We start from the raw sequence: 22,874 nt of genomic DNA, 5'->3' as shown, positions 1-22,874 counted from the left end.
CTTCTCTGCTCTCCTCTGTCCGCCTGCTCCCGCACCTTCATCTGAGTTAACAGCTGCTGATTTTTTATCGTTCTTCGTAAAGAAAACTACCGCCATCAGCAGCCAGTTTTCTACGCCACCACCTGTCGAACCCGCCAACATCCCTGACATGTGTGTGCTCCCCGCCTTTTCTCCTCTGTCTGTAGCTGATGTTTCCAAGGTCATTGGTTCAAACCATCCTACCACCTGCCCACTGGATCCCATCCCCACCAGGCCATCTCTCCAACGGTTGTGCCTGCTCTGACACACATTATCAACTCTTCGCTCACCACTGGGACATTTCCCACAGCGTTCAAAGAGGCCCGCATCACACCGCTTCTGAAGAAACCCACCCTCGACCCTACACTGCTAGAAAACTACAGGCCTGTTTCCCTTCTTCCCTTCATTGCCAAAGCCCTGGAGCAAGTTGTGTTCAACCAGCTCTCCTCCTTTCTCATGCGAAACAACCTCCTGGACAGCAATCAGTCTGGTTTCAAGATCGGTCATTCCACAGAGACTGCACTGCTCTCAGTCATCGAAGCCCTAAGACAGGCAAAAGCATCATCCATTTCATTTGTGCTCATCCTACTGGATCTGTCTGCTGCCATTGACACTGTGATTCATCACATCCTCCTGGCTTCTCTCGGTGCTACGGGTGTCTCTGGAATGGCGTTGCAATGGTTCGAGTCCTACCTCTCGGGTAGGTCATTCAGAGTATCCTGGAGAGATGAGGTCTCTGCGTCCCAACAGCTCAACACGGGGGTGCCACAGGGCTCAGTGCTTGGACCGCTACTCTTCTCCATTTACATGACATCCCTCAGCTCGGTCATTCAGAAGCATGGCTTCTCCTATCACTGCTATGCTGACAACACACAACTCTACTTGTCATTTCAACCGGACGATCCGAAGGTCTTTGCTTGCATGCCTGAGTGACATCTCGCTTTGGATGAAAGATCCTCACCTGTAGCTGAACCTTACTTCCTGCTTGCACAATCAAACCTCTCCAGATGATCCAGAATGTGGCAACAAGAGTTGTCTTCAATGAACCGAAGAGAGCGCATGTAACTCCACTCTTCATCAGGTTAAACTGGCTCCCTACAGACCACCACTGGGTCCGCACCATCGTATCTTCACTCGCTAATGCAGATCTATGTTCCTGCCAGATCACTGCAGTCTGCAAAGCAACAGTGACTAGTGCTACCATCCCAAAAAGGAAAAAAGTCACTCTCCTGTACCTTCTCTAGATCTGTTCCACATTGGTGGAATGATCTACCTGCTGCTACAAGATCAGCAGACTCGGTTGCCATCTTTAAACAACGCCTAAAAACGCATCTCTTCCGTCAACACGTCGCTGATTGATTTATCCTAATTCTTTTCCCTTTCCTTCTTAAAGAAAAATAATTAAATAAAAATACTAACCTCACTATTCTTATCTTTGTATACTGTGCTAGGCTTTAATGGACTAGTTTGATGTACTTATGTATTTTGTTGCCTATGTTGTTATAATTGCTCCCAATGTTTCCTCATCTGTAAGTCGCCTTGGATAAAAGCATCTGCCAAATGACTAAATGTAAATGTAAAAGGCATGAATTACCTTATCTGCATCCTATGGTGACATCATGTGACGTAGTTTAGATATATTTGTAAGTTGGAAAAACGCAATTTTACAGGTGTTGGCGACCTAGCTCTCAAATGACAGAGTACTAGCGAATAAAACTGCAATATTCTTTGCTGAAGATGAGGGCTTTGTGGAACATCCATCAATAGATTAGCAGTATTCTTGGTTGTTACGTATGACGGTTTTCTGTCCAATAAGTAACACTTCTATGTTGTCCGAGTTCAGTAATAAGAAATTGTTACTCATCCACTTTTTTATATTGACTATGCATCCCCCTATTCGATGGAATTGCTGTGTTTCATGAGGCTTCGAGGAAATATAAAGTTGCTTATCATCAGCACAAAAGTCAAAGCCAACTCCCTGTCGCTTTATTATATCTCCTAGATGTAGCATGTATAATGCGAAGAGCATAGGCCCTAAGACTGAGCCCTGTGGTACACTGTACTGGACTTGCGATTTGTGTGACACCTCATTGTTTATTGCTTCACATTGAAAACAGTTGGATAAATAAGATCTAAACCATTTCAAAGCGATTCCCTTAATGCGCTAAATTTTTCGTGCCGCTTTCTTTAGAACCTGAGTGTGTTCATTATACCACGGTGTTGGGCTGTCATTTTTAATCTTCATGAAGCGCAGAGGAGCAACTGTGTCTAGAGTTTCCGAGAATTTGGAAGATTTCAAGATCTTCAATCTTATTACTCATGCTAGTGTTACGACCGCTAGGGGTCAGCCGCAACAGGAAAAGGAAAGAGTCCCAATACCAAAAGAGATGCCAACAATAAATATGTTTATTGCTTAAGGGTTCAGCGTCAAGGGCAGACACGGCCAAAATAACAAACAAAAACAAGCTTTTGTTTAACCTCTACACTTCCTAAAACAAAAGAAAAACAAAATACAATTTAAACTTACCTACCTCCCTAAACGAAAACAAGGTGAAAAGATAGATACAAAATAAAATGGCGTCAAACCCCTACCTCCCTTGTCTTGGCAAAGGGATATATATAAAATATTTACATGAGATAAATGTAGGCGACAGGTACGTGGCCAATGATGTAAAACAGAATCCAAAATCGTAGTTAAACAGGCGTGGGTCGGTTAACAAAGAATAAATAGAAGTCAGAAATAAAACAAAAATAAAACATACACTGTTTTACCGATCGACACGGGATAGTGAATCAGCAATGACATTGTCGATACCCTTTTTATGACATATCTTCAAGTTGTAACTTTGGCAGATTAGTGACCATCTCATAAAACTGATTAGCATTTGACATGCGCTGAATATAAGAGGGTTATGATCAGTGTAGACAGTAACAGGCTGTGAATTAAGCTGATGCTTGTGAAATTGTTTTTCGAAAAGAAACTAACTGGGTGATTCAAACCAGCAGCGTCTGTCTGAAGTAGGACAGCACCCGCACCGGTACCACTAACAAGGTCGGATACCTACTAATCAGATGGGTAATATCGGCATGGGCAGATACAGATAAGTGTGACAATTTTTCTGATAAGTTCGACAGCGTTTCAGTGTTCTGTAAACGAGCAGACAGGAACGAGGCACTATTCATTCTCAAATCATCACTTTCAGGTGAATACTCCGACAATGGCACAGTAACTGGTACAACAGTAGCAACAGGTATGTTAATGTCCCTAATACCAGAACGCGACACGTATGCCTTAAGCATATTAACATGACAAACTTGTGACTTCCTTCTACGATCAGGGGTATTAACAACATAGTCGGTATCTCCTAGCTTCTCCTTAATCTCATAAGGGCCAGCGAATTTAGCTTTGAGTACTGAACCTGGCACTGGAAGTAAAATGAGAACTTTGTCTCCAGTGTGAAATGAACGCTGTACAGCCTTCTGATCATAGCGTGTTTTCATTTGAGTTTGGACTGTACCGAGTGAGCGTTTGGCCAACACCCACACAGTATGTAGTCTCTCACGGAATGAACTGACATAATCTAGGACACTGGTTGTTTAAGACGGATGTTTTGAAGAAAGAATTTGCTCTTGCAAAATCTTCAATGGACCACGAACCGTGTGTCCAAAGATGAACTCAGAGGGACTGAACGCGAGTGACGCTTGGGTAGTATTTCGAACTGCAAATAACAAGAGTGGGATCTCTTCATCCCACTCTTTTTCACGCTCCACACAGAAAGTTTGAAGCATTGATTTTAATGTTTGATGAAATCGTTCGATAGCGCCTTGTGACTGAGGGTGGTACGCACTGGATACCTGATGTTTGATATTTAACTGTTTCAAAACCTTCGCGAACACTCTGGACATAAAATTGGTGCCCTGATCAGACTAAATGCATTTTGGCATTCCAAATGTAGTACAGAACTTAACAATTGCTTTAACAATCGTTGGAGCTTTGAGAGAACGTAGCAGTATTGCCTCAGGAAATCTGGTCGACGCACACATTAACGTTAAAATATAAGCGTTTCCAGACTTCGTTCTGGGCAATGGACTAACACAGTCGATCAGAATCCATTCAATGGTTCACCCAGCGCTGGTATGGGCCTCAGTGGGGCTGGGGGAATCACCTGATTTGGTTTACCCGCTATTTGACAAGCGTGGCAGGATTTTAAAAATTTGGCTACATCTAATTTCATCGAAGGCCAAAAGAAATGCTTCAAAAGATAATCATACGTTTTTCGAATCCCAACATGACCAGAAAGTTCATGATCATGCGCAACACTCATTACCTGCTCTCTGTACGGTTTCGGGACAACAACCTGAAAGACAGTGCTCGAGTCATTATCTGCGTGACTTTGAGTCCACTTACGCATCAGTACACCATCTTCGAGGAAGTACACCACAGGATGCTCTGACAGAAGAGACGGCTCAACAGTAACTGCAATACAGTGACTCAAAGTTTGATCAACATGTTGTGCTTCAATTAACTGTGGCTTCCCAAAGGATAGATCAACATTAGGAAGTGCACACACATCTATCTCAATTGCCTCAGCTTCCTTCTCTGACTGGGCAAAATCATCAATTAGACAGATCTACAGTTTCCTTAAATTTGCCAGCTTGAGCTTGTGTCACAACACATGTGCTAAACACATCAGGAAATTATTCCTTCAACACATCTTCCTCACTCACATTAGGAACATCTATTACCTCCGGTAAACAAAAAACTTTTTTACCTGCCAAATCGTTCCCCAGAATGAGCGATACACCCTTCACAGGTAGTTCAGCTCGGACTGTCAGCTTAACATTTCCTGAAATTATTCCAGATCACAAGAACACATTGTGCACAGGAACTTTAACTACTGCAAGATCAATGCCTTGCACTAGCACATCGGAATCACAACTTGATTGTTTAGAGAATGATGACACACTTTCTAAAATAAATGATTGCGCAGCGCCAGTATCCCTTAGGATGCGGATACGCTTCGTTTCTGACTCATCTTCGCTCAATGACACAACGCCCTCACAAATAAACGGTTCAAAAGTAGACTCAATCACTGTATTCAAAGATACATGCTCAGGTGACAAAGTATGTCGTTCCACCAATGAAACGCTTTTCGAAGGATATGCTTTCCTGCTAACCTTGCGTTTCAAAGTAGGACAAGTAGCACTGAGGTGACCCACTTCATGACAATTAAAACACTCACGGCTTTCACTATCGTATATAGCAGAAACGTTCTTAGGTGCCACTGCGGTATCCTTAGAGCTGCGAACCCGATCGGGGAAATTATGCCTGGAGGATGATAACACTACTCTATGAGTAAGCACAAACTCATCAGAAAAAACAGCAGCGTCAGAAAGAGAGGAAGCTTTCTTCTCATTTAAGTACACCACGATTTTCTCTGGTAAAGAATTCTTAAACTCCTCCAAACAATATTAGCTCTTTAAGCTGCTCAAACGTAACCACCTTGTTAGCAGCGCACCATTTTTCAAACAAATGTGCCTTGTCTCTCGCAAATTCGACAAATGTTTGACTAGAGGTTGTTACATGACTACGGAATTTTTGCCGGTATGCTTTGGGGACTAACTCATAAGCGCGTAAAACAGCATTTTTCATCACATCATAGTCCAAACTCTGTTCAAGTGTCAATGCTGAACAGACTTCTTGAGCTTTACCGACGAGTTTGCATTGTAATAACAGTGGCCAAATATTTCGCGGCCATTTTAACGTGGCGGCGATTCGCTCAAACACTGTAAAGTAAGTGTCAACCTCGCTCTCTCGAAACAATGGGACTAGTGCAATTTGTCGACTAATATCAAATTCAGGTTGACTTACTTGTGGGTTGCGTTGAGGTGCAGGACTCGATGTGGAGGCAATGATGGGTGTCGGCGCGGTCACGCTCACACCAAGCACATCAACAGCTGAGGGGTGAATAGGTGATATCGTTTTGAGCTCAAGATCCAGGCTTGATCTCTCGCTTAGTTTCCAGCTCAACTGTGCGTACATGCAACAACTGACTCTCGTAACGTTGCCTGCCCAACTCCACCTCTAACTCTTTCAGTTTGATTGCCAGTAAAGGATTGGGCGGAGAAGGTAAATCGACAGGATCCATGCTGACCAGCTCCTCAGACTTGGGTTTCTCACCCTCACCTGCGGAAACCGGCAACGGAAATGCAACACCCGCCGACTCACTCTCCTTTGGCCAAACTCCGAGCTCCACCAAGCTAGGGGTCAGCCGAAACAGGAAAAGGAAAGAGTCCCAATACCAAAAGAGATGCCAACAATAAATATGTTTATTGCTTAAGGGTTCAGCGTCAGGGGCAGACACGGCCAAAATAACAAACAAAAACAAGCTTTTGTTTAACCTCTACACTTCCTAAAACAAAAGAAAAACAAAATACAATTTAAACTTACCTACCTCCCTAAACGAAAACAAGGTGAAAAGATAGATACAAAATAAAATGGCGTCAAACCCCCTACCTCCCTTGTCTTGGCAAAGGGATATATATAAAATATTTACATGAGATAAATGTAGGCGACAGGTACGTGGCCAATGATGTAAAACAGAATCCAAAATCGTAGTTAAACAGGCGTGGGTCGGTTAACAAAGAATAAATAGAAGTCAGAAATCACAATCTTAAAATAATCACTCGCAGCACAGTCTCAAAACACTCTTAACACTCTAAACAGTAGGAAACGCGAAACACAATGGCATGAAGCACCAAAGTCAACAAGGCTCAAAAGCCAAGGCGCCACTGTTATTCTAAGTTAATGTTGGGTGAAAACGCAAAGTAAGGATGGTACATCGTCAACCACTACGCCTCTCTCGCAAGAGCACACACGTTTGCTTCCCAGCCGCTCTCTCATCCGCTCGTCTGCTGCAGCTGGATTTTGAATCCCCCACCAATTACTGTTACGAGACACAGGTGTTCACAAAGTGTAATTGACCTACTTACACACGCTTATCTCATCCTTTTGCCGCCGACCTCGCTTGACCACGCCCCCTCTCCACAGAGTGCTTTGGTGTACAAAACTTTAACGGAATTTTAGGCTACTTCTAAGATAATTTATAACAGTTCAAATGCACAGTTAAAAGTAAAACATTTAAAAAACTACAATAGACCTAATCAATATATTTATAAATGCAATGGGTGTGTTTATCTATTTGCAAGATGATAGCTTCTTTGTTTGACATTTATTTTACACATTACTTAATGTTCTTTTGCAAAAAAACAGATCAATATTGCCAGGCCTGTTTGTGGGCACCCGGGGCAGAATACCGCTTGTTCTTGCCTCTGACACAGGGCCAGTGCCTTCTATAGGCAGAGCAGGCAGTTGCCTAGGGCCTCAGGCTTGGACGTGGGGCCTCCATAACTGTAACGCGTGTCGAACTTTAACACACATAACATTAAACTACTGCAATAGTTTTTCGAAAGCATATATGTAGCCGTCTACTTGAGTCTTGGCTACGCGCACCTGTCCTAACATGCAGCATATGTCAAAAACACATGAAAACAGTCTCTTATGTCATACGTGAAACCAACAGTTGGATATGTATACCTACATTGGATCAGTGAATTAAAGTGACTTGTTATTGCGGACAAAGCCCCTTCTGTGTGATATAAGAAGACCCTCCACTTCACGTTGTGTCCTGATCACACTCTCACTTTTTCTCTGGCTGCATTACAGTATCCCTTGCGTATGGACTAAAAACCTGCTGCTGTTTTTGTCGTCAATGTTGATGAAACAACAAAATCATGAACTGTTCTTGACTAAAGAAGTTTTGTTTCTTTATTTTAAATCAGTGTGTTTATTTAATTAATTAAGTGAAGATGCAGTTTCATTTTCTTTTATTTTTATTTTGTTTACTTTATTTAAATTCTTTGTTAAAATGCTACTGGACTGTTAAATAACCCACTGTACCTGATGATAAGATTGTCAACCCCTACTTTGGCCTTAATAGTCTGTCATTATTTATTTATTTTGAAGTGGAAGTAGAACACACCTACAGTATCCCTATAAACTTGTCCACCAGCAAAGACAGGCAGCAAAAACTATAAGTTATAACCCATTGGTCCAGTCTCTGAATGTATGGCTATAAAGCATTAGCGAATATTGACTTTCCAGACTTGGTAACAAAGTTCATCCACATGCTGTTCTTATTCTTTCGCAGTTTTTTTGGCGGTGTGCGAACCAACTTTGTGTGCTTCTTACGCTTTATGAGACTGTTGGTGAACAAACCCCAGACAGAGTTATCAATAGACAAAGCTATTTTGTTTCTATTTACTGTACTGTCAGCCGGCCGTATGCTACTAGAAGGTGCCCCAACCCCTATAAAAGCACACGTTCGACTTCTTGCAGCATGCCCAGGCTGTGCAGACAGCTTATGACATTGCAGAACTGCGACTGGTCTGTGATTTTGAATCACATCTTGTGAGACTTAGAAATCACGATCCAGGAAGTCAAAAATGCATATGTAATGGAAAAAAGGGCCTATTTTTAAGTTTTTAAATGTTATTTTTTACGATAGTTCAAGTCTTCACAGAGGACCCAGAGGGTTCGCTACCGCTATAAAGAGAATAAACACTAGCAATTCTAAGTCTTTTATTTATGATGGTGCTTTTCTCCTATACTCATCCAAAAGAGTGGAAAAGTGATGGCTGTGTTACTGTAAAATAGTTGCAAAAAATACTGGCTGCCATAAAATATAATTGAATTCAAACAATTTCAAATTGAAACAGACTTTTTAATAATATCATTAACTTTCTCATTAAAATTGTAAAATTTTTATAGTGTAAAAATACGTTATTTATTCTAAAATGTGGAGGGGATGCTGTGATGCGCCACCAAAATAAATGTTTCTTAGGGCCTCTAAATGTTTAGAATGGCCGTGCTCTGAGAGATCTGAAAGACAAAAAAATAAATGAAGCAAACAAAACTGTGTGTGCGGGGACTGCATGACGGCAGCTTCTTCTCCTTCCTTCCCGGGTTTCAGCACCAGTGTAGCGGGGTTCGTCGTATGTGAAGAAAGGAGTCGGGGTCAGTGGTAAGAGCATTGCGTTAACAAACGCAAGGTTGTGGGTTCGACCCCAGGGGATTGCAGATACCCAGGTATAAATGTATAGGGTAATGCAATGTAAGTCGCTTTGGATAAAAGCGTCTGCCAAATGCCTAAATGTAAATGTTATTCTGAGTTATTGTTAAGTGAAAGCGCAAAGTAAGGACGGTACGTCGTCAAACACCACGCCTCTGAGAGCACACACGTTTTCTTCCCAGCCAGTCTCTCTCGTCCGCTCATCTGCTGCAGCTTATTTTTGAAAATCAAACTTACCCTCTGTCTGTTAAATGTACCCTTCTGTTACTATTGTTGTAATTTTATTGTTCTAGAAACCTTAAATGTCTATTTGTAACAGAATTTTTTTTTATAGTTTTTATAGCAGAAACAAATATTGAGCTAAAACCAAGCAGCGAAGTTATACTCTCTAACATAGTTACACAACACCCCTCCCCAAATTAATTTGTCAATTTCAAATTTCAAATAGTAGCATCAATAGCCACTGTCCTCTTCAGTTGTCTATACTGACCTCTCCTTTATCTTAAACGCACACAAATGCCCCAGATGCACGTGGGCAGAGTTACCTCCCTATGTTTTCTAGCCTGCAGGCAGAGGAGACGAGATATCCAGTGTCCCTTAATATTTTATTGTTTCCTTTAACACAGCCAAGACAGCTTCTTTCTATCTAGGCATTTCTGCTAGGCACGGGGGCTTTAGTCTACCCTCCTGTTTCCTGGTCTGGTATAGCATTACCCATCTCCTCTGATGCTGCGCTATCATTTCTATCTGACCCCACCATTGATCGCCAGTGGAACACCCATTTAAGCTCAACAAAAATGCAGTCTATAATGCTTTGTGGTTAGCTGGTATCTGTCGACAGGGACGCAGCCAGAGGTGTGGTGGGTGGAAGAGGCAAAGCACATTCCTTGAGTGAGGGGGTCAGCGAGGTCCTCTGCCATATGTAATCCCTTTGGGTCAATTGCATTTACACTTAAAAGGGTCCATTAAAGCAGACTTGAAAATATGTACAAATGTAAACATGTGGGAAAAAGTGTGTCTGATTATCAATAAAAAACGTTGAGAGAACAAATAGATCTTGTGGGGAGGGAAGGAATGGGTTCCTCAACTTTAGAACTTCAGAGAGTAGGACATTTCCAAATCCATTACAAAAAATTACCAAGGTTTACAAATGTTTTGCTGTGCCCCAATTAGCATATCCATCTTAAATAGTAAAATATTGGTATGTATGCTGAAATAAGTTTTCTTAAAGTACCCAGGAAGGTTTACTATTAAATTTATATACTTTATGTGCATAGCAGACAGTAAGTAGGCGAATTGGGACACATCAGGGGTTTTACTACAGTTAAATAAAAAAACATGGTTACTGTAATAACATGGTTCATTTTCGTAAGGTATACTTTATCAAAGAAATTGTCTCAGTTACGACTGTATCCTCCGTTCCCTGATGGAGGGAACGAGACGTTGTGTTGAGAGACAGACTGGGGATGGATCTTGAGAACCTATCATCTCCGAGAGGAATTAAAAAATGCCAATGGGCTTGGCGAATGGCACAGGCACGTCAGTCTCACCCCCACCCCCCCCCCCCGTACTTACATATAAATGGAAGATTCACCCTTTGGGCTGATGAACCTGAAAGGTAACTCCCGGTCGCTGCAACAAGCTGGCGAAGCGTCGGGGAACGGAGGTTACAGTCGTAACCGAGACATTACCCTTCGGTCTGTCTCAACATTGTGGGGACCTGTCTTAACACGGCGTTGAGCTGTATTACAACCTCAAGCAGAGCGACACTGAGTCACGAGTGAGCGCTACTGCGAGATGTAATCTTCCAGTGGAATCAATTGTGGTCATACCAAGAAGACTGTACTTACGGTCATCACAGGCAGTGGCGTTCGCCTCTAGTAGCGAGGTGCTGTCCGGATCTGAGAAGGGTGCATTCCAGGACTTAGGGAGCTCCTCATGCACCTCTGGGAAAATGGCACCAGCGCGGTGTGTGGCCTTTGACCACGCTCCAACCCCAGAAACCACAAGTCACGAGCATTTCGGGGAGGGCGGTTGCCTGGGCAAGCATGGCTGACATCTCAGCATCAGTCTTGAGGAGGCCGGAGCTCAGAGAGATCTTCTGCATCTGATTCCAGAAGGTACTTGTCCAATGCAATGACAGAAAGTTCGTCCTCATCCCTCTGTGAGGTTTGCCACCTATCAGGGATGAGCCAGGTGGGTCCGCAAAGCGTAGCAGTGGATCTCGCCGAAGTGGCAGTTGAACTCGCCTGGGAAGCAGACATTCACAGTTCTCTGAGTTACAGTAAGAAAGTCTCTAAAGATTGTTGCGACACCACCACCTTGACCAACCGGACAAAGCTCATGCATATAACAGTCGCTTGGATGGGTACACTCGTATCATTTGGTTTAAGCCAGATTTCGGTAAGACAAGGTATATCAAACTGTTGTCCGTAATAATTTCATTTACAATAAATTATTTGAATTTAGTGATCTAATATTAAGTAGGCCGAACTTTATGAATTGGTTTTGGTTGTTTATTACATTGTCTTCAGGTTTAATCACGATCAGATCACTTTGTGATATTATAAATATTATCTCTTGTGGGTCGATGCCACGCTTTTTTGCTCATCATGTCTCATTGCGTCAGTTTCTGACTGACAACTTGTCAGACAGGTTGACCTGGTACCTCGGTGGCACTGGGTCTTATAAAAATATATTACTGACAACTTTTTTAGTTTTAGGTACCAACTTGGTACAGGACTTCTGATAACACTACTCTGTAGTTCATTTCCTGACAGTCCTATTGTTCCAACATTATTTGTGCTGATCTCCTGACTCGTTGTCATTTACGCTCTTGAGTCTGTTGCTGTGTTGTCTGTCCCTGAGACATGTTGTACCCCTGCTCTTGCTGACTCCAATGGTATTCTATAAGCCATATAATTAGTCATAGATGGGTGGACCATTTACACTACGTAGTTATGGTTCTCCCGAAGCACCCTATGGGGGGTCTGTATGGAGGTCTGTGGTCCTTTGCTAAGGGCTGTCAGGTCCCTGTACGACCGAAGCAGGAGCTTGGTTCGCATTGCCGGCAGTAAGTCGGACCTGTTCCCAGTGCATGTCGGACTCCGGCAGGGCTGCCCTTTGTCACCGGTTCTGTTCGTAATTTTTATGGACAGAATTTCTAGGCGCAGCCAGGGGCCGGAGGGTGTCAGGTTTGGGGACCACACGATCTCGTCTCTGCTATTTGCGGATGATGTCGTCGTGTTGGCCCCTTCAAACCAGGACCTTCAGCATGCACTGGGACGGTTTACAGCAGAGTGTGAAGCGGCTGGAATGAAAATCAGTACCTCCAAATCCGAGGCCATGGTCCTCAGTCGGAAAAGGGTGGCTTGCCCACTTCAGGTTGGTGGAGAGTTCCTTCCTCAAGTGGAGGAGTTTAAGTATCTCGGGGTCTTGTTCACGAGTGAGGGGAGGAGGGAACGGGAGATTGACAGACGGATCGGTGCAGCTTCTGCAGTAATGCGGTCGATGTACCGGTCCGTCGTGGTGAAGAAAGAGCTGAGCCGCAAGGCGAAGCTCTCAATTTACCGGTCAATCTACGTTCCTACTCTCACCTATGGTCATGAGCTTTGGGTCATGACCGAAAGGACAAGATCCCGGATACAGGCGGCTGAAATGAGCTTCCTCCGCAGGGTGGCTGGGCGATCCCTTAGAGATAGGGTGAGAAGCTCGGTCACCCGCGAGGAGCTCGGAGTAGAGCCGCTGCTCCTCCACATCGAGAGGGGTCAGCTGAGGTGGCTTGGGCATCTGTTACGGATGCCTACTGGACGCCTTCCTCGGAAGGTGTTCCGGGCCCGTCCGACCGGGAGGAGACCCCGGGGAAGACCTAGGACACGCTGGTGGGACTATGTCTCCCGGCTGGCCTGGGAACGCCTCGGTGTCCCCCCGGAAGAGCTGGAGGAAGTGTCTAGGGTGAGGGATGTCTGGGCATCTCTGCTTAGACTGCTGCCCCCGCGACCCGGTCCCGGATAAGCGGAAGAAAATGGATGGATGGATGGAGTTATGGTTCCTGCTACCCATGCCGTCCCCTGTGGGGTCCATGGGCGTAGGTTTGGTCTCAGCTTTGGTGGGGACATCCCCTCCTCCCCCTGGAATTATTTTGTTGTAAGATACCAGTGCTTTAAGGGCGATTTCCTTTTTTATTTCAGACTGTTGGCATACAGAATATCACAATACAGAAGTGCATCTACTTCATCTCATTATATTGTATCATGACCCCGATACACCATCCTGTATACTGTCCCTAAAGAGTTAGTATAACTTTATAATCTCAAAAATGCACTCTCAAAAAATAATAGTTTTTAACTTTTGCCTTTTTAACATTGCCAACACGTTTTTCCAGCACATGTGTCTGGCAATTTATGAAACCACCCACAGTCCTTCATTAAACTGTGGGTGGTTTTCTCTGCATGTAGGGTAGGCTACACTCACAAATACATAAACTGAATGTAGAAACGAAAAATGTCTCATGTCCACTGTTTATGTTGACTGCAAGATTCTAAGTTAAGATTCACATTCAGTGACTTGCTGACGTAGCATTCTATCATCCTGGGTAACACATACTATCACCAGTTAATACTATTTCCCACAGTAGAATCTGCATTTGAAAGCCTGGTCAGTCACTACTGCTAGTTTATTTGGTTAGTTATTTTGCCTACTTACACTCTGCTTCATGAAAAAGCTTCATATGTCCCCTTTCTTCTTCTTGGGTGTCATAGCTGATCAACAAAGTACAAAAAGGGGCAAAAAACTGAATATTAATATGTTTTACTCTGGCCCGGTAACTTACCGTCGGCGTCGTCAACACGAGCCGACACACCACTCGCTCGCTCGCTGCCATTGCAAGCACAAAAGTAGTCCCGGCCCGCGCGTGTAGCCTCAGATACCCCGCCGCCAATCGTTGTTACGGCGTTTCTTGTACTGTAGTCGTCCTGGCCGTTGGAATCGATCCAAATAGCAGCACAAAGATCCAAAGAGCAGTTCATAGGAGCTTTTGCTAAATATTGGTGGGGACAAATTTGTCATCTCAAAATATTGATTGGGACTAGTACCTAGCTTCCCCCCCTAAACCTACGCCCATGGTGGGGTCTATTTCGTTCTGTCACTGGTACTTTCCCTGGTTGTCAACTGCCCTTTCACAGAAGTCAGTGGTTTTGAAAACAACTTAAACAAATATATTTATTTTGGTTTCCATTTCCTCCCATATTGCTCCGACTCTAGACATATTTGCGGTTTTATTTCCTCATATAGGAGATAAAGAAACTTTTTTAATTCCCCATACCATTCAGCTGCAAAACACTTCATGGTAATGATGTGCAAACCATCTGTCCATCTCTATTTGGCTCATGACAGGGAACTACCAAGGACAGGTGGTCAGTCCACCATATAGCTAAAACACACAGACACATACATTCACACTGTCACTCCTATGGACAATTTATATTTTCCATCTTTGGACTTTGTACAGTATATTCTCTATTTGGGTTTCGTCTAGAAAGTTTCAACAAACTCATGAATCTGAAATAAAACTATGTTTTTCACTTATTCATTTTATCATGGTATTCTGTAGCTGTAGTAGCCCTTTAATGTTTTTACATAATCCCGTTCCCCTAAAAAATGAAACAAAAACAAAATGTGATGGTGTGTGTTGCTCTTTCACATCACAGACGTTTGAAGTTCATAGTTATGATTAAAAGTGTGAGATTTCTGTGTGTTTTTTACAGGAGAACATGCGACTTTTCAACTTTGTTTGCTGCTTTTTATTTTAATTGCTTAGTAGAAAAGACAACTAAGCTGCAGTGTGGACTAGACATTATACCCAATATTTATTGGTCTGGTTGCACAAGACTTTGTGGAATGGGTGAAAACTGACATGAAAAAAAGTTAATCTGATGTCCCATTCTTGTTCTTTTTTAGTCTTTCTTCTTACTCTTAGAACTCCTCAAGAAACCATTTAGTTTATCTGCACACCATTGTTCAGGGCTCTACCTTGCAGAGAGGTTTTATTGGTCTTGCTTGGCAGTCTATTGAACAACATGTATAAGAGTGGATCCAGAGTAAGAGGATAAGGCCTGCAAGGGTACAGTACTGTTCGATCTCAAGCTTTAGTGTCTTTGGTTTATTCTTGCTGTGACAATAATCATTGCTCACGAAAAAACATACAGAAAAAATATAATTTTCAATACAATGAAAGATAATGGTTACTACAGCTGTTAAACACGAGAAGATAATTAATGTTTTTTATGTAACTATTTTGTTGTTTACACAAAGCCTTGAAACATTGAGAGAGTCAATTTTACTTACTTTTATGCTGCTCTATGGAGCTTGAAGGCCCCAAGTTGCATTCTACTTTAATTATACTTCCTATATACTTCCTATTATATGATCCTCCAGACATTGCGACTCCCAACTGGGTCCCAGTGCAACAAACCCTCCAACAACCCAGACCACCTCCTGTTCCCACATTCTACTCTACACCCACATTGGTTCACAGTCCTTCTCTTCCTCGCCACCGTTTGCATACTGTTTTGCACTGTTTTGCCTGGCCGGGGGGGCTGCTAGAATTTGGTAGTCTTATTTAATTAACACTGCATATAGGAATTTATTGTGTGTCTGATATTTGACCTGTGTTTTGAATTCCATAACCTTTTATGTTTTACTTATAGTCATTTTTTCTTGTACAGCTGCTTTGTAACAATGAAAATTGTAAAAAGTGCTATATAAATAAAGCTGACTTGACTTGACTTGACTAAGAACCCAAGTGCGTTTTTCTCCTCCACCGATTGGGGAAAATGCTCCCTCACCGACGGATCTCATGCAGTTGTGCACCTCCACAGAAACTTCCCCTCCTTCAGGAACACAGCAAGAATTGCCTGGAATTCTCCCAACTCCTGGTAGAGGAATTTATCAGTTGTCAGAACAAATAAAAGGGAATTGGGATATCCTGTTTAGCTGTCTCAAACAGCAGGACCAAGCTTTGAAGGTACTTACCCAGGAATTTGCATCTACAACCTCACAACATAACGCCAAGTTTGAAACCTTGACTGCTAATATTAACTCCAACCATCAGCAGCTTCAAACCACGATCACTGCACAGCAACAACGTGAGGGAGAGGACTCTGATCAACTAAAAAAAAGGCAATGAAGGTGATGGTAGCAGGAGAAATGCACATAAGTGAACACACCGTAGTCTCTGAAGTCCGATTCATGGTGGAACAATTGCAGCTTGAAGTGCAGAAGGACATTCAGAGCATGCGGGAGAGTTCTCGGCAAGATTGTGGCCAACTTTCCCGGAAGATCAGTCAATGTAGTGTCCAACTGGATACCTTAAGTGACTCCCTGAAAGAGCTGAAATTCGAAACAATTAATTATTTCAAAACATCTGGGAAAACCGTGAGTGATATTCAACCAATGATATCCCAAGCACCCCTTCACACCACTGTTACAGAAGTCGGAACATCCCACCACACCACCCCGTCTATGCTTCCATTTTCTCCCGAGCCAACATCTGGGGTCAAGAGTGACCATTTGAAACTAACCTTTCCTTCCTTTGGCAGACCTTCAGAGGATGGCGACCCCCTGTTGTACTTGACCAGATGTCAAGACTTTCTAGCATTACACCCCCTGGATGATGCAGACATCCTGGCAACCTTTCGCACTGTCCTCTATGGTACCGCACGGGACTGGTGGGAGGTGGCTAGATCCACAGTTAACACCTGGAACGAGTTCGAGTCGGCCTTCCTCTCAGCCTTTCTTGCAGAGGATTATGAGGATGAGTTAGCTGAACGTGTTCGCACCAGAATTCAAGGAGAAAAGGAAACCATTAGAGATTTCGCTTTCACCTACAGAGCTCTATGCAAGCGCTGGAGACCGGAGTTGACGGAAATTGAGTTAGTTAAGATGATGCTGAAGAATATCAAACCATACCTCGCCAGCCAACTTCGCAGCCGAGTAAGTACAGTGGATGAACTGGTAAAACTTGGTCATCAACTGGAAAAAGACTATGCTCAACAGTTGAATTATGATGGGCGGACAGTAACTTCGTCTATACCACCTAAACCTACCACCCATCGCTAAGTTGAAAGACCGGTTGTCCAATGCTGGAGATGTAAGGGTCAGCATCCCCCTGGAAACTGTCCTCAATACTCTTCACCAGTGCCTCCAAATCCCCATCATTATCCTGGAAATAAGCGAACGTTTCCCTCACAGAAGGCTGGTGGAACACAATCTAATACCGCCCAGTCTGTCACACCTCCATTCAAATCATCTACCATGACGGGAACATTTACTCCTAAACTTGAGTCCATACCTCAACAGTAAGTTGTCCCTATTACCATTGGCATCTGGACAGGAAAAGCTATAGTCGAAAAAGGAAAAAGGAAGCCAACAATAAAAAGACAGACCAGACCCTCTCATTGTTCAGCTCTGTTCCTCCACCACAAGGTGCAAGGGTATCCCAGCAACCAGATAATTTGGAGGATACAACGTTAATAGGGACTCTAGTAGACATTGCCCACTTACCACCTGAGGAAAAGTACAAACTGCTTCACCTCCTGGAAAACAATCCTCAAGTCTGCACCCTCCAGCTCGGAAGAACAACAGTACTTCAGCATTGTCTGTATACTGTCCACCCTGTACCCATCAAACAGCGTCCATACAGATTAACCCCAGAGAAACAAAATGTGGTACAAGAACATATTAATGAGATGTTGAAAAAGGGTCTCATAGAACCGTCTCACTCTGCTTGGGCTTCACCCATTGTCCTGGTCCCAAAGAAAGATGGCAGCTTGAGATTCTGTGTGGACTACAGGAGGGTCAATGCTATCACTGAGCGAGATGCCTATCCTCTACCTAATATTACAGAGATATTGGAGTCTCTCAGTGGTGCAGTTATCTTTTCCAGCGTCGACCTAAACAGTGGGTACTGGCAGGTGACTATGGAATCAGAGAGCAAGCCCAAGACTGCATTCATCGCTCCATCTGGTTTATACCAATTCAATGTCATGCCTTTTGGGCTGAAAAATGCTCCAGCGACATTTCAGCGATTAATGGAGACTGTCCTGGGTGAACTACGCGGAAGAATATGTTTTGTGTACATTGACGACATTATTATTTACTCACCCTCTGTCACCCAACACTTTCATGATCTTCAGACTGTCTTCACCCGATTGCACACAGCAGGTTTAACGATTAACCTGAAAAAGAGTAAATTTTGCCTTAAGGAATTGACCTTTCTGGGACATGTGGTAAACACGAAAGGCATCTCTGCTGACCCCAGCAAAGTAGAGGCCATCCGCTCTTTCCCTGTACCCAAGACCCTTAAGGAAGTTCAACGATTTCTCGGGCTGGCAGGATGGTACCATCGGTTTGTGCCAAATTTCTCTCGCATAGCTGAGCCTATAAACGCCTTGAAGAAAAAGGGACGCACTTTCCAGTGGTCACCACAGTGTCAACAAGCCTTTGAGAAATTGAAAACCTGTCTCACCTGACCCCCCATTCTGGGTCATCCGGATCTCAACCTTCCTTTTGTTGTCTACACTGATGCCAGTGACTCAGGATTGGGTGCGGTGTTAACACAACGGAAGACGCATGGTTTAGAAGAAGTCATGGCCTATGGTAGCCGTACTTTAACCAAAGCTGAGCTAAATTACTCGGCCACTGAAAAAGAGTGTTTGGCAATAGTGTGGGCGCTAGAAAAATGGCAACATTATCTGGAACCGAAACTCTTCACCATAGTGACGGATCATTCAGCTCTTCAGTGGGTCTTGAATTCCACAAAAACCACGGTACGTCTAATTCGTTGGGTGCTCCGACTGCAGAAATTCGACTTTGTGGTGGAGTACAGGAAAGGAAAACTCAATGAAGCCCCAGATGCTTTATCCCGAATGCACTCCACACCCGGATGCACATTGTACTCCATTCGGAAGGAGGAAACTGGGATTCCAATTTCAGCAGTGGACATCTGGGAAGAACAACACAAAGATACGGAAATTACCAAGATATTTCAGTCGCTAGCAGAAAATGATTCTTCTGTGCAAGACCAATATAAAGTGGTTGAAGACAAACTCTATCATCAAACTCATTTGACAAATGGACAAGTGCACTATAGAATCTATGTCCCTGCTACACTTACCCCAAGCATTCTCCACCATTACCATGCAAATCCCTTAAGTGGTCATTTAGGGATTTACAAAACGTACCAGAGAGTGCATCAGGTCGCTTTCTGGCCAGCCATGTGGACCTCTGTCAGACAATATGTAAAAAGATGCATGAAATGCCAAACATTGAAAAATGAGAACCGAAAACCAGCAGGAAAAATTCAACAGACCACCACGAGTCGTCCAAACGAGATGTTGGGAGTAGATATCATGGGTCCTCTGCCACGCAGCCCCCAAAGATATGAATATCTACTAGTGTTTGTGGATTACTATTCCCGATGGGTGGAACTTTTTCCTTTGCGAAAGGCTACTGCTCAAACGGTTGCTTCACATCTCAGAGAAAACATCCTCACTCGGTGGGGGGTTCTGGATTTCATCCCATCTGATCGAGGCACCCAGTTCATGTCAGCTGTCTTTCGAGACATCTGTGCTACATGGAAAGTCACTCAGAAAATGACTACAGCATACCATCCCCAGACAAACTTAACAGAGCGAGTGAATAGAACATTAAAACAGATGATTTCAGCTTATGTCAATGACAATCATAAAAGGTGGGACCAACACTTACCTGAGTTAAGATTTGCCATCAATTCAGCGGTTCAGGAAACCATTGGTATGTCTCCAGCCGAGCTTCATCTAGGGAGAAAACTACAAGGGCCAATGGACAAACTGTTGCATGGACAAAATCTTTCTCCAACGGCTCCATCCTATGAGGTCACAGAACATCTGTCCAAGTTGTAAGCTAGAGCCAAGGAATGCGCCAAAAAAGCATCCGAAAGACAGCTCCGTAGCTACAACAAAACCCTGAAGAGATGTCGTCTATAAGGACAAAGACCGGGTATGGGTGAGAAATTTTCCACAGTCAAGTGCACTTCACCATTTTACTGCTAAACTTGCCAACAAATGGAAAGGTCCCTACCGAATAATTAAACAGTTGGGACCGCTTAATTATTGTGTGGCATTAGAAAACAATGGCGAGGATGTGCGTACCGTTCACGTTTGCAACCTGAAGCCATGCTTTCCCACCGCTGAGGAGTTAACCCACCTGGAAAAGTCAAAACTTTCGGAAATCTTCCACGAATCCACTGAAGAAGAGGAGGAGTTTCTTGGCTTCTGACAATACGGCCCTTTTAACAACCGGGGGTTGTTTTTTCCAGGGAGGTAGAGTGTAACAAAGCTGAAACACCAAAATAAAAACAAATATAGTCTCCACCCATTTCCGTTCTCCAGATTGGAAAAGGAAATGAGGTAAGCACATAAAAGGAGAAACGTAAACTGAAACGGGGGGAAAGGAGGTTAATTTTTGTGTGGTGTTCGAGGTTGTGCTGGAGTGATGAAATTCAAGAAAAGCCTATATCCATGCGCGATCAAAAGCCAACACGTCTGCGGTAAATGGGAGACCGGTTAAAAGGAATCTGACGGTGAACGCGTTTCCCCTTACCTTGACGGCTGTAACGTATTCCGCAGTTGAGTGAATGCTCTGCCTTTGCTGGAGTGGACGCGGGAGTGTAGCTGGAAACTTACACTCGCAAACTCACGAGGTTTCCAGCGCTGAGCGTTTTCAACCCGCGGGGTCTGTATAGTCTCTTTGCTGACAGTGGCGGCGTCCGTGCATACAAACTGGCTGGACTTTTCCCCACACACAACCACACGATTGGCCTCAGCATTTTCCACATTTTCCTATTCACTTAGTTACTTTCTATAACTATGACGTGAGTAGTGTACCTCCGATTTTCTTTGTCATTTATTGTATTTAATTTGTTTAATTTTGTTTAACCTCAGTTTGTTTCGCCATTGGTTTTTTTTTTTTATCTACATTTTTGAATCTGTTGGGAATCTGTGACTCTTGTAACTAAAATGATTGTGAGCTCAGTTTATATATCATGGTTGTGATTCTCCGTTTATAAATGAGTGGATTGTGTTTAATATTTTTTGGTTTCTCTCTCCATTTTTGAAATACAACACTCTAACCCCAAATTCTATGTTTTTGTGATTTTTGTTAGAAAAAGTGAATTTGTTATGTAACGAGTGGCAATACGGCTGTCTGGGAATATTTGTTTAACCATTGACAGGATTGCCTGTCTGGCGCCCAAACTAATTTGACCTTCATCAGAATTAACCATCATTAGTTAAGTTTATTTGTATCATCGGGTCGCCACCGTTACAATACATTAACTTCTCATTACAATTGAAGTCATACAATTTTGGAACAGCATATGATCAAATACTATAAATGGCAACAAAATACATTCTTTGTTTGTTTCCTTTTAGCCATCTTGAACATAAACCTACTGTTTTCTTTCTGTAAATATTAAAACATTTGAGTGAGAAACACAATTTCAAATTGCTGAGAGCAAGATAGCACAATTCAAGAGCTGTCAAGATTGACCCAACTGTAATTCAGTGAGTGGCAGTTGCTCCTTAGGAAAATATTGTTTCTATTATTTTGTCAAGCCCTTGTACAGTCAAGTAATAAATCATTATGAAGTACTGTTCCATGCTACCTGTCATTAGCCAGCAGTGCACAACAGCCACTTACTGTCAGGGATGCCATCATTTTAACTGGTCAGTATTTCACTTGAGAAATGCTTTCTCCATACCTGCCAATATCCGGCTGTTCAGCTGCCTAATGGACATGCTATAAAGACTACCTTATTACAGCCCATTACAGTGGGATGAAAAATTAAATGTGAAAGAAGAGAGTAAGAGAAAGAGTACTAAATGTAGGCCCTGTGGTGTTCACATTTAGACAGTCATTGTAGTTTGTGGCCGCTTTGTATAGTATTGCAAATAACCAAAACAGACTAAATGGACCTTAAATGATAGCATCAGTATCAAATTGGGCTGTGAAAATTGCCAGGCAGACCTTTATATTACCCTCAGATTCCTTCACGTGAGAGCATTCTAATGGTTGCATATGGCTTTAATTTGCAAATGCCTGAATAATCCTTTAAGACGGGGACACTGACACACTTATCTCTAATCACACACTGTGGATAATAGAACTACCTCGTTTTTACAATATCTTTTTATTCCCATGAGGTGTATCGACAATGAATCTTTCAAAATGTAGATGTTACATTGTTCTAAATGTAATCTTTACATTTAAACTGGTTTTGAAAAACATCCAGGGATGTTATTCTGTTCTTTTCTGATTTGGCCATGCTAAAAATAGTCACACACTAATAATTTGCTATAATTTTGATATACAGTCATATTTTTTTATATTTTACATCTCAATATTTGTTTTCATTCAACGTTGCATTCTTTTTTGGATGAGATGTTGTACTGATGATGTGTTGACAGTCAATTCTTCCAAGACCTCAATAACAATATTTTTCTGTCATATTCCATGTACAGAAAAATAATTTAATGTTATACTGATGACAGTAAAGATATATTACTACTATAGCATATTTGTTTTTAAATGCCTAATTTACATATTTCATAAAATCTCACTTGGCACATTTTTAGTTGTCGACTTTACACTGCAAGATTTAGACACAAAATTGTTTAAACTTTCATG

General features: G+C 42.8%; 1 protein-coding gene across 2 annotated transcripts in view; it reads left to right on the top strand.

Moving 5' to 3' along the window:
- Positions 1-22,820, top strand: part of mafa (MAF bZIP transcription factor a) — a 93,061-nt gene extending 70,241 nt beyond the window's left edge. For both annotated transcript variants that reach the window (XR_013787213.1, XM_079465846.1), the window contains one exon: positions 15,585-22,820. Coding sequence is in view for 1 of the 2 variants with exons in the window: in XM_079465846.1 (XP_079321972.1) it covers positions 18,797-20,089 (1,293 nt within the window). In the remaining variant the exon portion in view is untranslated. The remainder of the gene's footprint in view (positions 1-15,584) is intronic.
- The last annotated feature ends 54 nt before the right edge of the window (positions 22,821-22,874 follow it).

This window comes from Barbatula barbatula (assembly GCF_947034865.1).
Source record: "Barbatula barbatula genome assembly, chromosome: 10".
NCBI classification, from domain to species: Eukaryota; Metazoa; Chordata; class Actinopteri; order Cypriniformes; family Nemacheilidae; genus Barbatula; species Barbatula barbatula.
The sequence above is the reverse complement of the archived record's forward strand: the minus strand, read 5'-3'. Positions and strand labels throughout refer to the sequence as shown.